The sequence below is a fragment of the Lupinus angustifolius genome, unplaced genomic scaffold (assembly GCF_001865875.1).
Source record: "Lupinus angustifolius cultivar Tanjil unplaced genomic scaffold, LupAngTanjil_v1.0 Scaffold_147_96, whole genome shotgun sequence".
Lineage (NCBI taxonomy): Eukaryota > Viridiplantae > Streptophyta > Magnoliopsida > Fabales > Fabaceae > Lupinus > Lupinus angustifolius.
In genome coordinates this window covers 1-15,240 of record NW_017725852.1, presented here as the reverse complement: position 1 = coordinate 15,240, position 15,240 = coordinate 1, and the positions used below count along the sequence as shown (strand labels likewise).

Here is a 15,240-nt window from a genome sequence, read left to right as displayed (position 1 = left end):
GACCAAGGCTTTAAAAGGCAGTAGGTTTAGGATGCTTAAAGAAATGATTGGTGTGGTAGACTTAGTAAAAGTGTCATCAAATGTAATAGAATATGAATTAAGGGGGAATGTTAAATGATAATTCCTATTTTTGGAAAGTTGTTAATTCAATTAGATTTTGAAAGTTACTTTTGTTTCTATTTTTGGCATTGGGTAGTTAGGTGTGCAACTAAGTTTGGTAATTCAGTTTTCTCATGTATTTTCTGTTGTTGTTAAATACACAACCATGTGTACCCACTTTGGCAATGAAATAACACACTCATTGAAGTATATTCAAAATCATCCAATCTTCATTAATCTTTTTTCTTTTCTACACTATTCATCATTTTCTTCTCTTCTATCTGTTCTGTTTTCTAACTTTATGTTTTCGTGTATCAACATCGAGCACTTGAAAGTGTAGTAGGATTTGATGATCTTCCCATTAATATTGACTCACTAAGTTAATGTCTTGAATTCATCTCGAAGACATAACAAAGTAAAAATGCATTGCGTCTGAAGTGACTAGCTTATGTGATATTTTTGAAAAATATGATTTTTAGAGCCCACAACTATTTTTTTTGTATAACCAATGATATTCGTCATCCTATGGGTTATGAACTATTTTTGAAGTGACTAGCTTATACTACTAGACCAACGTCTCAGTGGTAGAGTCTACGACTATGCATGCACTTGAAGTTGTAGTGAGTTTTGGGATTTACCTTCTGATATTGGACCACTAATTTTGCAACTTGAGCTTGCTTGTTGGACTTGGCATGATAAAAGTGTTTTGGGACAGAGACAACTAACTTAGTTCATATGTGTGGAAAGAGAAATCGAAAAATCTTGACTAAAGGACTTCATGGGATAACTTCAGTTGGTGTGAATATATTATTGCATTTTATAGTTGGAATTAGAGAAAATGAAAAGATAAGATAATATAATTATCATTGCGGATTTGAATATGAGTATCAATATGTTGTTTCAAGAAGCCTTGAGAGATTGCTTAGATAAGACAATTCACTAAGGATCCAGGTTTGCAACTTTTATGACCAGGATAGTCCTAAATAAAAACTAAATGATCTCTAACATTCATTTGCAAATTTCGTAGTTGGTTGAGAGGATTACTAAACAGATTGGGCTTACCATGTAAGCACCTTAAATAGAGGTATTAGACAACATAGAAGATTATAAATGATATTGTTAGGATAATATGCACTCCCAGTTAATTTCCTATTAGGGTCTCGACTTTTTGGAATATTGATGAATATCGGTTGGTGAATTGCATAAACAATGTATTATGAAAGATAAATTATTGGGATTTTAATATCTTAATATAAAAGACACTAACCTCCAACATCATTTATATATAGATGATATTGCTTGATTATATCTCTCTCACTTTAATGTCATAATGTATGTAATTCCATGTTGCAACCATTGTAGTTGATATCTTATTCCCTCCTTGTATTTTCTTTTGTTTCATGCTATGTTTATGTACAAGTTTATTGCAGATGCACTGTGACTAATTACTGTTGGAAATATAGACCGCAAGTTCTGTCCTAATTATTGGTAACTTGGTTTTAGATTTAGTTTCTGTTCAACCCTTAATTTTATGAAAATGTGCAAGAGAGGTTCATTTTATGAAAATGTGCAAGAGAGGTTCATTATAGAAAATATGGAGTTTATTGATAATTATGTTTATGATTTTAATAATGATTTTTTAAAGTCTTTATACTTCAAAGGAAAAATTTATATTGAATATGATTTTAGGTTTTGAAGTCAAACGTAAATACGTAACATCTTATTTTGGAATGAAATTAACTTTAAATATTTCCACATTTTAAACCAAAAGAATTTAAATTTGCTCATATTTTATAATATATTGTGTTTGACTTACTTTAAACCTTTGCCATTTTTCAATAAAGAACTTGAGTTTTTGGTTGGAGAAATGGGGTGTTACATAGGAGGTGGGTGTCACTGATAAATAATAATAGGACAAGGAGTTTGTGATACAATTGATGTTGGTGATATTGGTGACACAAGTAGCACTTTTGACACCGAGAAACTGTTTAAGAGATAGAGGAATAGGTAGTACATGAAAAATAGACTCTAAAATTACAAAAGTACTGAAGTAAGGAGTATTTAAAATTGTGAAAAGTTACATGTATCTTTAATGTAAAATCTTAACAATCAATATCAACTTTTTGCAAGAGGGTAAGATACCACAGTTTCATGGCAATGGCATTATCCTTATGTTTTACCTTATTCCAAGTTGAAAAAGATTTAGTTGTGTTCAATCTATATATTATGCAAAAATAGTCTATACTGTAAAAGTTTAACATTTTATGTGTTAATCATTAATTCCTAAATAAGTGTACTAGTGCTACATCGTAAAAAACTTTACAATTAAACTCATATTTTATAATTGAAATAATGATACATTATATTCATCAAGTAGGTAATATCGACTTTAGCCAATGGGACCAATAAAACGTTGGTCTAGTGGTTTAAGACCCCACTAGAATCCAGAAAGACCAAAAAGTCAAATATTCGATTCATGAGAGCGACACTTGTTAGGAGAGACAGTCACACTCCCTAAAAGGGATTAATTCCTTATTCATAGGGTGAGGGAATACCCTCGATAGTACATAAAAAACTTTAGCCAATGGTACTATGTTCATGAAACCCAGCAAACAATGTCTTGGTATTCTCCCATCCAATGAAGCAGGGAGATATTTCACCTTTTTGAAGCAAGCACCTTGGATGGATTGTAACTGGAGCCATTTTTGTCACATGAAATTATGTGCTTCCCTTAAAAGCAATCAAGGTTCTTGATATTTAGGCCAAACACAGTTTGAAGCTTATTACATCTGATGAAACATAAATCCTAAGGAAGACTACACTTCAAAACAAGTCAAGAAAAAAGAAAAATGGCACAAGAAACTAGATAGAAGAAAATACATTGGTACATTGAGCACAGTTTGTTCTGTATAAACTATGAGGTGTACAATGACAACATGCAGCTTCACAGTCCTGTGAATACCTAAATGGAGATTGAATCCTATTTTCTTACCAACATTTCACTGTGTCACTATTCACATGCCAGTTTTGTGTCAAAGCTAGTCAAGCAAATTGCAAAAGCCTGAAATGCAGATAGGGGATATCTATAGTCCATAGTGAACATATCCTTGCCAACCTTGCCAAACTGAAGAATAACCTTGTCATAGTCGGATTGTGCCGGCTGAGACGGTGTAGGAGCACCAGCCACAGGCTGTGTATCAGCGATCAGCTGGAAATTCTTGACAGACGCAACAGTCACCCTTCCCTTGAAGTTGAGGCACCAGCATTGCAGCTGCTCGTGCCACCTTGGTAACTTGTTCTTGAGAATTAGAGGTTGGTTGTCCTTCCCCTCGTCATCTACATTGGCAGCCCCGTATATGTCAGAGAACCTAGCGCTGTCAGCAATCGATTTTGAGAAGGATATGCTCCGGAAAGAATCCTCAAGGGGGCAGGAAAGGAGCTCTGGCTGGCCTGGGACAGTGCCACCAGGCTCAAGGGCTGATATCGGGATTGAATTCATTGTGCAGTGCACCTTGCGGGGGCCCCTAGTACCAAGGACATTCAACTCATAGGCAACCTGACCAATATTATAGCTGCCACTAGGTACCTTTGGAGAAACTTTTTTTGAATTAAACCTACGGCTTCGTCCTGGAGGAGACAACTGAGCGTTGTTATAGGGAGGCTGTGTATCGCAAATTATAAATTTGGTTCCAAGAAAATTTGACCTGAAATGAAAGGAAATCGACATGGTATGAGTATATAATGCCATAAATACATAGACAAGGATGTTATATCAAGCACAATAATTCATGGACACAAAAAAAGTTCAGGGCACATTATATCAAGACAGACAGACTAAAATTAATAACCAACCACATGGGTGAAAGTTAAAATCATTCAAGAATTACAGAAGGAGCAGATATTAGACATATCATTGGTGGAAATGATTCCGAAAAAGTAGTCCAATTACTACATTAATACATATTTGGTGTTGCTAAGAATGCTTCAAAAGCAAGTTACAGCCATTAAACACATTTCTACCTTTCAAGCTACCAGTGTAACAATGGATTTTCCAATAATAGTAATCATATATACAATTCATAACTCTTATAAAGTAATAATAAGATATACTAGACACAGCAAAATCTTGCTGAAGTGGGATGATGCTGCTACTTAATTTGCTCCAATACTGATGTTTTAGCAAACAAAATACCAAGTAGTCGTTCCAGAGCAATGTAATGTAGGAACATGGATGGGTGTAAATACATTTCGGGATACTCAATATCGGGCAATTGAATTATCTCTATAAAGTCATGCACCTAAACTAAATCATCAGCAAAGACCAATGTTCACATTACATTCCACAAAAATTACCTCTCTAGAATACCAGGAAAAACCGTCAAGATCTTTTCCACATCAATCAAAAGAGAAATTTGTCAAAAGCCAATATTGGTTGCACAATGTTTTTGTCCAAGATAGAATACCCCACATCAAAAATAGACATACCTCAGTTTTCCAATGTAAGTGCTACTAGATCTTGATATATTATCTGCATCCATTGATATGATATACTCTGTGTAGGTCGTTCTTCTGGTCCGTTTTGCAGAAAGAAGAAACTTCCCATTTTCAACAAGCAACGCTGCAAGCACAGCTATGAATTCAGAGAAAATGGCAGCCAAGACATTGAACAGTAACAGCGATGCAATTATCGGTTCAAAATATGAATTTCTTATGACATTTGAGTTGCGAGCATAGCAAACAATTAAACCGATACATTGAAATTAGAAAACAGAAAGTTAGTTGTAAAGAAGGATAGAAAATGCAGCCTGAAATATTTGCTCAAAATTCCACATTTCCACCTAATCTCAGCAGCACAGAGCTGATTCAAGCATAAAAGAACTATATCATGTCCAAATAAAGCAGTATGCATATAATCAGTAGCCAGACACAGTTGAAAAGGATGATGCAAAAACTGGTAAATAGGAAGTAAGAAGTTGCATCAACTCCCAATCTCATAGCACCGTAACCTGAAGTTGTAATTATTGAGTCAATGGGCACAATAGACAAAAATGGATGCAAAGAAATCGGTCATTTTAAGGTTTAAACAAAAATGGCTAGGCAGCTAAACTGCACAAAAAAGAACTTGTGTTCTTTGAAATAGGATAAACAATTATCGCTATGAGATGGAAATTATTAGAACAACTTAGTTTGTGGTGGCACAAAATCATATACTTCAGTAGATTTGCATTCAGAAACACATAATCAACATAATTATCCAGTGGTCTTATACTGAGAATGGTGCCACCAATGCTTAATGGATGTGCGAATGTTGGACCAAACACAGGATTTGGTTCACACACCTTCGAACAGGACCGAGTTTCCACCATTTCAATTAAGATAATACTATTGAACTCTCCATTTTTCCGAAAGGACATGGAGGCCATGTGCAACTCAGCATAATTACAAATCAAGGGAACAAAAAAACTTCAACATTGAATGATGAATCAGGATGGGTTTATACATAAAGTATAATTATACATTAAAAGCTGTAAGCTAATAAATTGAAAAGCATAAAATTCCAAACAAATCACAAAAAAGGTTTGAAGGTTAAACTTGAGCTTACCAGGACTGAGACAGAGGAATAGGTGGTAAGTCATTTTTGATTTGTCTCTCTTGATGAAACACTGGATGGTTCCATCCCTAGCACCAGGCTGTAAAACAAAGTTAACCATGTCGAAAATAATGAGAAGATGAAGAAATAAATTTGTTATGTTTTCAGTATACGCAATTCTCGACCCTTCATCTTTCTAATATAGTAGATCTTATCTAGTTGGTGATGACTAAATCAAAATGTAGTAGAAATTCCAAAGTTTTAAAGAGTAATCGGAAGATATAAAATCTGAAAATAAAAACGTGGCAAACTTGTTTGATTCACATCTAAAAAGATTTTTGAATTTCATCAAAAAGGAAATGAAATTATAAGAACGGGTGACATTTGAATGCCACTATTTTTACATACAAAAAAGTCAAAATGCAAAATATGGTCATGTATGTATTCATGTAATAATTTATATTCTCATACACGACCAGTTCTTCTAAAATATAACTTGAAAGCTGGATAGAAGATTATAGAAATCTCACCTGCTTAAGGGAGACAGGAAAAGTGATCTTCCCGCTGAACTCGAGACTGCTAACAATTTCTTTGCACATTTCTCTCCAGGACTTGCACACAGCAGCACATGCAACTACGTGCTTACGAGCAGGCCATGTACTCTCACTCGCTTCCAATCTTTTAATTACATCGCGAAGAAGCTCGGGAGGAAGGCTATTCCATCGGCTGTTTTGTACCACTGGTGGTTGTTCCTCCAACTCGTGGACCGAACTATGTGACTTTCCCTTGTGATGGCCAGGAAGCCTTACCTCAAAACTCCGCCTCGACAAGCTTCCAAATCCATCCCTTATATCACGAACAATGCTGCGGAAGGACATTTGCTATGATACAACAAGGGCCCAGGACTTGATATGTGATCAACACCACGTAAAGGATAATCTTTCACTATAGTTACAAGATGCCACAACTCACAAATCTTAGGAGTGTGAAGAACTGCATATAAACCAAACTAATTTAAATCCTAGCTTCAATACTTAGCTATCAAGAAAGAAAAGAAAAATAATACAGATAGGGAAAAGCACAAAGGGGAAAAGGAGATTCTCATAAAAGAAAACCTCACATGAACCTAAAGGTTAAAGCAACCCACAATTTGAGACTTTTGTCAGAAACACATTTTGGCTAGTTTGAAGCACTAGTTACCTTTTTTAATCCAAATAACTTTAAAGTGCTTATCTTACTCAAAAGTACTTCTTAAACAATATATCCAAATGCAAAGTAACATTTCATTTTGAAATAAGCACCACAGAAAAAGAAAAGTATGATACAAGCTCTTTTCATATCCAAACAAGTTCTAAACTATTACTTATGATGAGAGCTAACAAACTGAAAATGAGAATCTTACTGAAAAATTATGTTTATATCAAGTACCAAACAACATTTCCATCATAAAGAGAGAGAGAAAAAGTAATAATAATAATAATAATATATACATCTATTTTGTATTAAAACAGATACAGAAATTGTCATGAACATGTACTAATGTGTCTCTGAGTACAAAAGCAGAAAAAGGAAGATATTAAAGGTGCAGGTGATGAGAAAACACACCTCAAATACACAACTTAAATGATAAATTAAGCTCCCTCCTTTCTCTGAACACAAGAGATCTGTGAAGAGCACACAAAAAATCAGATTTTCTCTCCATTACAGACCTTAGATAATAAGAAACTGCAACCTAAAAAAGAGAACCAAAACTCCTAGAACCAGAAAGCATAAAAAGGAAGAAGGAAAAAAGGAAAAAACAAAGGCAAATACTAACTTAGGGAACTGGTCAAGGAATTAGAGATTGTAACTTTGCATTGAAAAAATATATTGTGTATTAAATATTATTGAAAATCCAAAAGTTTTAACTTTTCATCTTTTGATTTCTTAACCCCAAAATCAAGTATCCAAAACTGATACACACCAAAATCACAGAAACCAAAATCAAAACAACAACAACAACAACAGCAACAAAAAAGCTCTCTAAAAGGGCTTACACAAAAGAAAACTCAAAGTGAAGTTCCACCATAAAATTGAAAACTTTCAGAAGCTGGAAAGAGAATCCATAAGAACAAACTTCAGAAACAGCTGATTGGAACAAAAACAAATTCTGGGTATCCAACTTTCCAAAACTCTAATCAATCTTGAAAGCAACAAAGGGAAGCAAATTAAAAAACATAAACAAAAGCCCAACAAACAAACTAAGAATACATAGAATAAGGAACTTAAGCTGCAAAAGAATAGAACTTTAGTCAAAGGAACATTAAATATGAAGATGAAGATTAGAAGAAGCTCACCATCTTTTTCCTCAAATCGTAATTGTAGGAACAATGTTTGGTTGTTTCTCTCTCTTCATTTTCACGTGTCTGTGACACTGTCTCTGATTTCATTTATTAAATCCAACCGATAAAGGAGAAAAGAGAGTAAACACAGCAAAGAAAAATTGAAAAAAGCTGCTTAATTATAATCAACTACCCAATAAGAGATTAATTAAAACTATAAATTACAATCTAAATTTACTGTAATAAAATGGTAGCAAGTCTCCTTACCGAAGAAAATATATTATTTTATTAAGTCCTATATAGATATGGTAAAATGGACATTGTTGCGGGCGAGCCCACATAGCCCGTATTTTTTTGCAAGCAAGATATGCAAATTTTGTCCATTTTTTCATTTCTTCCTGTCCGTTTTACTCACCAAGCTTGCGAGCATTTTCATTGGGCAATGCTAGCCGTCCGGGGCGGCCCACATCCAAAGGAAAAATTAAGAAAAATTCAAATAAATTATGATATAATGTGATTTTTAATCCCTAAAAAATTGTAATATAATGTGATTTGATCAACTTCATATAAAATACATAAGCTTTTGTTTATTTTATTTATTATATGAATTTTTAAACAGACAATGCATTGATTTTGTCTGTTAAGCCAATGTGAGCATGCTCATACCCACTACTTAAATTATTGCAGGCATTTGAGGGTATTGACTAAATAGGTCGGGTGGTCCGTTTTACCATGCCTAGCCGTATACAATAAACACGTTACTCAATTAGTTTATTTAATAATACGTTACTCACACACACTTTATCACTGTCAACCTCTATTTTGATTTTATTGTATTGATTATTTTTACTAAGATTTTTTATATTGATATATTTTATACAAAAAATTTTATTTATTATAATGCCAATTTGAAGTGAGATAAGTGGTTATTGTGTTAATGGTAATTATATATGAAGGGTAAAATAGGAAATTAGAAATAAGTGTATGATGATAATTATGTTTTGCCGTGTAGATAAATTATATTTTGGTTGAATAAGTTACTCAATTAGCTTATTTAATATATATTTTATTTTGGTTGACCATGTTATTTTAGTATATCATGAATATTGTCTGATAAATTAATATACTTTAATTGATTAAATTTTTGTACTACTAAGAGTATCTTATCCCCTTTCGATAGGGAATTAATTATTTTTGGGTATATGGTTTTTTTTTCCTAATAAGTGTTACTCTTAGGAATCGAATCATTAGTCTATTTTTTATTTGGGGTCTAGTCACCTTATACTTCTAGACGAACGTTTTATTTGTTTTAATTGGTTAGTTCAATTTCTGAGAACGGCATTTTTTGGTCCATGAAGTCATGGACCCCAAAAGAGATTAGTTTTTCTCTAAAGGTTGAGTACAGTTGACCAGTACCAAAAATAATCTACCTAATTAATTTTCCGGATTCTAATCTTATGAACTTAACTCTAATCCGTTAATTTTCCGGCATCAAACCTTATCAATAAACACATTGTGAAATTATGGTTTTGCCCTTGATAGTTGACCTAATGTAGTGCCTATCCTAAGGTACTATTAGGAGGTATGAATAATGCAAACTTCAAAATTATAATTCCCTTCTTATGCGACCAAAGGGAACGTGGATGAGTCATGACTCATGAGTGGTTAATTGGTTATGACTTGTGAAACGATTTAGGCAATCACACGTGGGGATAACGTGACAAATACTCACATTGGATGATACATGCTCTATAAAAAGTTTCTAAACTTCTTATATATTTATCTTAATTTAATTTTAACATATATCGTTTATTCTACAAATAATTTTGCTTTCAATATTTTTTTATTCGAACTAAAGAGGTCAGATGAAAAGAAAAAAGAAAGTCAGAGTCCGTTTGCTTTAAAAAGTATTTTCATTTTTAGCTTTTAGGACTTCTCTAAAATGCATATTATCCATCCTTCTCATTTACTTTCTTCTTATATTTTAATTGCGACTTTATGGTAATATATACGTAAAGTAAGACAATCATAATATATTTTGATTGAATGATTCATGAAACGATATGTTTGTGTTTTTTATTATTATAAATTTGGAGTGAGGAGGAACCAACTATATCCAATTATCCGATTTGGTCCAATTGTTTTTATATTATAAACTAGAGATGAACTTGACTCAACCATATTTGTTGACCTGGTTTTATCTAGTTTGGCTCAATCATGATCAGGTCTAAATAAGGTTATGTCTCATCAGATTTAGGATGGTTCGAGTTCAAAAATATTAGACAGGACAATATTTAAGTTTAAGTAACAGATAAACATAACTCAACCTGAGCCATCACATACTCATCATGTTTCTTTGTGACTCTATTTAATGTATACAGAGTAATGACATCACATTGGTCAAAAGTATTATCCATTCTCTAATTTTTTTCATAATATATATACATAACAAACAATATATACATGTTCGTTTAATGACATATCCATAATAATAATAAGTAAAATATTGAAAAGAATTTATCTAAAAGATGTATGTATTATATTTAATCAAGTCTAAGATATGATTCGGGTTCAAAGGTTGACTTTGTCAATATTTAAGGTCAGATTAACTTTAGATTTATGGTTGAATTTAGGTTCAAAAAATAATTTTACCAACATTTACGATTGAGTAAGAGACAAATCTCACCCATCTCATCTCATGTTCACTCCTACTATAAATAACCATTTGGAACGTTGGAAGAAGTTTCCTCAAGAGAATCGTGATTGCAATTGTTGTTGTATCTTTTCTAACTTTCACAATTACAATAAACACAATTGGAATCATATTTTAAAATATTTAAAATACTGATTACTATCCTTCTATGGTATGTAAAAAAAATTATTATCGTTTAGGAAAAATAACTTATTTACTCAACTGCTTGTCACAATTTTTAAACTCTGGGAAATTATGTATATTGCCTCTCTCTACTTTGGGAAAGTGAAACCTGTCTATTTGGTTTATATGATATGTTGCTTTTCCTTTGGCTTATTATGTAACTTGGACGAATGACTCTTGCAACTTGGCAACTTTTTTAGTTCATTATTGTAATTGTTATATTTCAACTTGTAATGCACTAACTTTTTTGGGTTCTTCTTCTATATAATAATTTGATTCCCACTTAGAATCTTTTTGCCTTTGCTTTTTACAAAGCAGTTAAGCTACTAGATTTGGTTGATCCTTACCCATATATCCAATCCTTTCTGTATAATGCATGAAATCTAACTCTAAAAATTTAGGATCACTAATAATAAACACAATCACATCTCCTTTTCATCCGAATTAAAATGGGATCTAACTTCATCTCCACCAAATCAATATTTTTCTTTTTATAATAAATTTCACAGACATTTCATGACTTTTAATGAAATTGAATAAATCATTCATCATTTTATATATATATATATATATATATATATATCAAGAAGAAATTAGTGTCGTTTTATAAACAAGAATTTGATTATGAAATGATTTTTCTCTTTTATTTATTCAAGCATCATCACCAATAAGTTTTTTTATATAAAATATGAATTTTATATTTGATTTTGAATTCTCTACCTTATGTTGTCTTCAATCAGTCATATAATAATTATAATAAAATGATGATTTATGCATTATTTTTTTATTTGCAACGACTAACTTAAGTATCAGGGATAAAATAATGTATATTGAGTTTGACTTTGAACTATACTTTCTATGTACTTATAAAGTGTCATTTATTTTACAAACAAATATATCTCTTAATGACAATGATTAAACAAAAGAAATGATACAACTTTGTTTAATACCACTCACGATTTCCATAAAATACGATATATTGTGAATGCAAGTCCAAATAGTATAATAGTCAACATCTTTTCATTATTTTTGGTTCTTTACAATTTGATTAAATCAAACTCCATATGCAAATTTACAAAATGATCAATTTATCCTAGGTAATGTAAAACTAATTAATTAAGAGTTAATTATACCAACACCCCTTGACGTTTAACTTAATTATATTTATCATCATTTTTTGTTTAAAAGATTACACTTGTAACGCCCTGAAAATCATTTCATAGTTACTATATTTAATCTCTTGGAAAATGGGTAATAATTTTATCTATCTCTTTCAAGACGTCATATTTTCAAACCTTTGCAGAAATAATTTCTTAATACTTAAAATGTAATTGAATAAAACACAATTCTTTTCTAAATACTTCTCATCAATCAATTCTTGAATTTGTAATAAGTACATCATGATTTAAAAAATACAAGGCGAAGTCTATTCTTCGCCCCTAACAAAGACTAAAAATACAAATAAAATAATGTCGGGGGCGTTGGCATTACAAAAGTACCCTACACAGGTTCCCTAACAAAAGAAAGAAAGGAACTCCTAGACCGATGGTGCACTAGAAACCTCACTCAGGTCTTCCTCGATCTTCGAGTCTGAAGAGATCTCTATAAACTCCACTGAATCCTCTATGCAAATTAACTCTACAGAGTCATCGTCCTTGTCCTCCAACACCTCAACTACTGCCCAATTCATCAAAGAGTCTGGGGTGTACCCCCTAGGCCCTGATGAAGTAGCCATGCATGCTCCTTCCGTCCCTCTTGGCGTTGAGTCAATAGATGAGAATCCCGGTTGGGGTCAGGTCCTGACAACCTCCGATCTGCCTCGTGCCTCAGTTGGTGCTGATGGACTGGCAGGTACGGACCTTCGCTCTAGTAGGGTAAACGATGTTTCTCGATCTGCGTAATGTGTCGGAAGATGCAATATAGAGCCATCACATACGAGATCCAATTCTAGGTCGTAGGGACTAGTGTATGTGTATCTGTTTCCTTCAACGCTCTATGCCCCCTCCTGGGACATGGTAAAGCAGTAGCCCCTGATCATCGCTGATTTGTCCATCTAAACATGGATGTATACGAGTGCACTAGAAAGAAAGAGAGAGAGTAAACTATCTAATAAAAAACTTATCATTGACGTCGTGAAATTATACAGAATATCACCCCAAGACAAAGAAGAAGTACAGATATATCATATGATCATACACACATGTATTAATGATGAATGAAGTATAAAACTTATGATTTTAGAATCAATATCGATAAATACCATATATGCATGCTATTCATATGTCCACCATCCTTACATCATTATCCTCCCAATAATTATTCGGAAATAACCGAGAGTACAGGTCCCATAACAAGTCGATTTGATTGCACCAAAACTTATTCCTCGCAAAGATTTATATATATGATCGATTTGTTCCAATGGAACTGTCCATTTCAGGACAGTGTCATATCAAACACTTTCTGGGCATCCCTCTCATTGATCCTAATTGCAAAAGAGGGGTTATCAGAGATCGTCTAGTTTGCACCGTGAGCACTGTCCGATCCAACAGAATACCTCATCCAGGAATACACGTGACTAGTCTCACCTAGACTCTCCCTCAAGACTTTGCTGACGAATCACCGCCATTGCTGTTCCTCTCAACATCTAGGGGCTCGTTCGTCTCCCGTAAATTTCCTCTCCACTACTTCATTATTCACAATGAATATGCACACTAACCAAAGTTAGAAAATTAAATCTTTTAATCCATCTTTTATAATGATCTGCCCATCCTAAGACATCTCCCATCGGGAATGCTTCTAGTGGGACCCGATCTTAACATTTAAACCACAGAGAATAAACCTCAGCACCAATACAAACCATCGCTGAATCACCTTGGATGGCTCTCAAGAAAAGCCTCTTACGGTCAGACGATCTCGCTGCATGGGCATATGTTGGAACATGGTTTGTTGAAAACCATTAGTGGGAACTTTTGGGTGTGAAATATAAAAAATACCCAAGTCCCACATAGAAGAGTTTTGAAAAAACAACTCTCAAGTCCCACATAGAAGAATTTTGAAAAATTAAAAAATAAGCTCCCAAGTCCCACATTGGAGAAATGAGGATCATGGAAAAAACCTCATGTTACAAATAGAGGTTTTCTACTTTCATTTTAACTTGCACCAAGTTGAAGGCATTTCCTCTCACCTTTTCTTTCTCCCCCCTAATATTCCGCCGGCGCATTTCCGGCAAACTTCTCCCCCTTTCTTTCCGTGACACTTAAGAATTAGCACAGACAGCCAAAGTGGGATTTCGAGAACTGACACCGGTAGTCAGTATTGTTGGTAAAGAATTGGCACAGGTAGCCATTTTGTGGGATTTCAAGAACTGACACTGGTAGTCAGTATTGTGGGAAGAGAATTGGCACGGGTAGCTATATTGTGGGTAATTTTGAGAATTGGCACTGATAGCCATATTGTGGTGGGTGTATTCGAGATTGGTTCTTACAGTGCAGTAAGAATTCGATAACAGAGATCTGTGCTGTTCTATCCTGCGGACAGCGTGGTTGATAGTTTGCTTGCACATTTTGGGCAGTGCCACGAAACGTCTTAAAGAGAGTGACCTGGTTGTGACTCAGCCACTAAGTATTATTTCGTGCCATTTAGAATTGCTGTAAGCTACGGTACAACAATTTTAAGACGTTTCGTCTGCAATGGCATTCGTAGATAATATTACTGGATCGAACAACTATGACCTGAACAAGCCAGTTCGGTTTGACGGAAAAAATTTCAAATGTTGGCAACATAAGATGGAATTTTTTCTCACTATGAGAAAGGTTGTCCACGTTCTGATAACCGACATCCTAGTGGTGTCGGATGAGGTGGAAAAAGAGGAAAGGGATAATCTGGCTATTGAAATAGCTCTCTGGAATGAAAGTGATTACTTATGTAAGAATTTCATTCTAAATGGGTTGTCTGATGATCTGTATGATTACTACAGCCCATACAAGTCTGCCAAATTAATTTGGTATGCACTTGAGAAAAAATATGATATTGAGGAAGCTGGGACTAAGAAATATGCTGTTAGCCGCTACCTCAAGTATCAAATGACTGATGATAAGTCAGTAGAGTCTCAATCCCACGAGATTCAGAAAATTGTTCATGAGATCATTTCTGGTGGTATGCCCTTAAATGAGCAATTTCAAGTTGCTGTCATAATTGACAAGCTGCCTCCTAGCTGGAAAGACTTCAAAAACCTTCTGAGGCATAAGACCAAAGAAATCTCTTTGGAATCTCTGATCACCCATCTTCATATTGAAGAAGAGGCTCGTAAGCAAGATCAGAAAGATGAGGTGTTGATTGTCTCGAACAATAACACT

The 15,240-nt window shown here is 33.7% G+C and overlaps 1 protein-coding gene across 5 annotated transcripts; it reads right to left on the bottom strand.

Annotated features, from left to right (window-relative positions):
• Nucleotides 1-2,830: 2,830 nt before the first annotated feature.
• LOC109340210 (tubby-like F-box protein 8) lies at nucleotides 2,831-8,169 on the bottom strand. 5 transcript variants are annotated; one of them, XM_019577822.1, is made up of 7 exons: nucleotides 8,026-8,146; nucleotides 7,726-7,871; nucleotides 7,295-7,353; nucleotides 6,220-6,682; nucleotides 5,702-5,789; nucleotides 4,585-4,717; nucleotides 2,831-3,803 (listed from the first exon to the last, which is right to left on the bottom strand). In XM_019577822.1, exons 4-7 carry the CDS (start codon nucleotides 6,565-6,567, stop codon nucleotides 3,110-3,112), a joined length of 1,263 nt encoding a protein of 420 aa, XP_019433367.1. In that variant the 5' UTR covers nucleotides 6,568-6,682; nucleotides 7,295-7,353; nucleotides 7,726-7,871; nucleotides 8,026-8,146; the 3' UTR covers nucleotides 2,831-3,109. The 5 variants fall into 5 exon arrangements, with proteins under 5 accessions (XP_019433367.1, XP_019433368.1, XP_019433366.1 ...); XM_019577823.1 differs by having other exon boundaries at nucleotides 7,738-7,871; XM_019577821.1 differs by lacking the exon at nucleotides 7,726-7,871 and having other exon boundaries at nucleotides 8,026-8,169.
• Nucleotides 8,170-15,240: the final 7,071 nt, after the last annotated feature.

Bases quoted from the DNA above. Each gene is read 5' to 3' on its own strand.
- LOC109340210 (XM_019577821.1), bottom strand. From the start codon at position 6,567: ATGTCCTTCCGCAGCATTGTTCGTGATATAAGGGATGGATTTGGAAGC. The intron at 5,790-6,219 runs GTGAGATTTCTA...TTTGTTTTACAG, and splicing joins TTCCTGTCTCCCTTAAGCAG to CCTGGTGCTAGGGATGGAAC. The intron at 3,804-4,584 runs GTATGTCTATTT...CTTTCATTTCAG, and splicing joins ACTTACATTGGAAAACTGAG to GTCAAATTTTCTTGGAACCA.